The following is a 2,512-nucleotide window of genomic DNA, read 5'->3' as shown; positions in this document are numbered from 1 at the left end:
CAGACAGACAGACAGACAGACAGACAGACAGACAGACAGACAGACAGACAGACAGATAGACAGACAGACAGAGAGAGAGAGAGAGAGAGAGGAGAGAGAGAGAGAGAGAGAGAGAGAGAGAGAGAGAGAGAGAGAGAGAGAGGAGAGAGAGAGAGAGAGAGAGAGAGAGAGCACTGGTGCCCTCTGTTGGTTGGTCTGTCAGAGCTACTGTAGTTTTGAGGTTTGGTTGTGTGTCTGAGGGATATTTTCTGAAGGTAACATCCATATGTGTAGTTGTAGGCACTGGGTAAAATGTATTCCTATCCTCATAGGATTATGATCTGTTTTTGGACTTTATATGTCAGCGGATGCTGTTGATATTAACTCTCTAATTATATCTCTCCTCCCTCTGTTTTCCTCTCTCCATCCCTCTCTCTCTCTCCCTCTCTCCTCTTCCCTGTCTCTCTTGCCCTTACCCCTCTACCTTTCTCTCACCTCCCCCTCTCTCGGTGTTTCTGTTTTTCTTTCTCCCCTCCTGCATCTTTCTCTCCCTCTCTTTCCCTCTCTCCTTCCCTCGTTCTCTCACCCACCTGTCTCTCTCGCTCTCCCTCTCTCCAGAGACCTCAGTGAGAACCAAATTCAGGGGGTCCCCAGGAAAGCCTTCAGGGGAGCTGTGGAAATCAAGAACCTGTGAGTCGCGTTATCAACGTACCCTATGTGTGTGTGTGTGTGTGTGCGTGCAAACTTATGCCACCCTCCTCTTCACCTCTCTGCTGCGCATCAATATTTCAGTGTGTTTAAATGTCATCTTCCCTGTGTGTGAAGCCTGAACACTGTTTTAGGACAGATGCACGCAGACCCGACCATCAATATGTTTCCCTTAATTGTGTTTTCCTCCATCATAATTGAAAATAATTGTAGTATGTACGTATTTTCATGCAGACGCTAGTTATTTAAAAAGATGGATTTGTTAGCGTCCTGTTCTCTACTGTGTCCACCGTCCGATTACTGTGTAAAATGCCAAACAATTACCATTATAGACAGACACAGCAGGTTGCATGTGTGTGTGTGTGTGTGTACTGGCTGGTGTATGTGCGCGTGATGTACGGCCCTTATATCTTAATGACATTGTCAAATGATGGTGAGCTCGAAAAGAGAGGCAGTGAAGGGAAAGAGAGAGGGAGGGAATAAAGGGAAGGAGAGAGAGAGAGAGGGTGGGTAGGAAAGTGTATAGGGAAGGGAAGAGAGAGAGAGAGAGAGAGAGAGAGAGAGAGAGAGAGAGAGAGAGAGAGAGGAGAGAGAGAGAGAGAGAGAGAGAGAGGGGCAAAAAGAGAGAGAGGTATGGGCAAGATTCTGGAGGAGAGACAGACAGAGACAGAGCACAGAAAAGAAGAAGACAGCATGAAGCGAGATGAAGAGATAGATGGAAGGAAGGATGGAGATTATGTTTGGATGAGAGAAGGTGGTGTGGTGATTAAATATTGGAATAGTTTCAAGCCGGCTGGACTAACGGACAATACGTGCATAAATAATAGACTTTTACAAATCACAGGATGGGGATGCTGTCTCACAGTTCTCTTTATTTCTTGTGTGTGTGTGTGTGTGTTTGCATGGTTATATTGTGTGTGTGTATTTGGTTTGCTTGTGTGTGCTCGAGCAGGCAGCTGGACTACAATCAGATCAGCTGTATTGAAGACGGAGCTTTCAGGGCACTGCGCGACCTGGAAGTACTGTGAGTGATCTTTTGACCTTTAACCTTGACTCTCAGACTAACACAAATCTCAGCACTGTCTCATGCTGGAGCAGTGAACCCTGCACTACATCAACCTTTGACCTTGAGAACTAGAATGATCTTGAATCCGATTTTAGGAACACTTGTAACTAATGTGTAATGTAAAAATAAAAGGAAAACTGATTTATTCTACTAGAGACTGTTTCCTTTGAATTCATACTCACTGGATCCCATCCAACTCATCTTTCTCTCTCTCCCTCTCGTTCTCCCTTCTCGTTCTCCTCTCGTGTCCCACTCTCACTCTGTATCTCTCTCTTCATAGTACTCTCAACAACAACAACATCACTCGGCTGTCGGTGGCCAGCTTCAACCACATGCCCAAGCTGAGGACCTTGTAAGTGTTTCGAGAGCATTTTTATACCAGTACTTCTCAGTGCTAGTGTTTGATTGTGTCAGTAACTGTATCTGTCTTTGTATTTTTCATCCTCTGATATTTTGCTCTCTCTCTGTCTTCCCCCCTCTTCCCTCCCTCTTTTTGCTCCTCCGCCGCTGCCTCCTCCTGCTCTCCTCCATCTACGGCCTCATCATCATCCACGCCTCTCGTCCCTCCAAACCACTCTTTGTTTCAAATTGCCCCCCCCCCCCCACCTGCCCTTTCCCCCTCTCCTGTCACCCCGTCCTCTCCCTCGCCCCCTTGACTTCTCTCCAAACCCCCTAACCCTTTCCACTCTGCCCTCTTTCTTTCTCCTTCTCCTCCCCCTCTCCACTCCCACTCTTTCCCTGTCCACTGCCTCCTCTCTC

The 2,512-nt window shown here is 47.0% G+C and overlaps 1 protein-coding gene across 1 annotated transcript in view; it reads left to right on the top strand.

Annotated features, from left to right (window-relative positions):
• Positions 1–547: 547 nt before the first annotated feature.
• slit2 (slit homolog 2 (Drosophila)) overlaps positions 548–2,512 on the top strand; it is a gene marked incomplete at its 5' end in the record, with an annotated part of 21,111 nt that continues 19,146 nt past the window's right edge. Inside the window, 3 exons of the mRNA XM_047045318.1 lie at positions 548–669; positions 1,640–1,711; positions 2,034–2,105. Coding sequence (XP_046901274.1) covers positions 548–669; positions 1,640–1,711; positions 2,034–2,105 — 266 coding nt within the window. The remainder of the gene's footprint in view (positions 670–1,639; positions 1,712–2,033; positions 2,106–2,512) is intronic.

Source organism: Hypomesus transpacificus, chromosome 22, assembly GCF_021917145.1.
Source record: "Hypomesus transpacificus isolate Combined female chromosome 22, fHypTra1, whole genome shotgun sequence".
NCBI lineage: Eukaryota > Metazoa > Chordata > Actinopteri > Osmeriformes > Osmeridae > Hypomesus > Hypomesus transpacificus.
The sequence above is the reverse complement of the archived record's forward strand: the minus strand, read 5'-3'. Positions and strand labels throughout refer to the sequence as shown.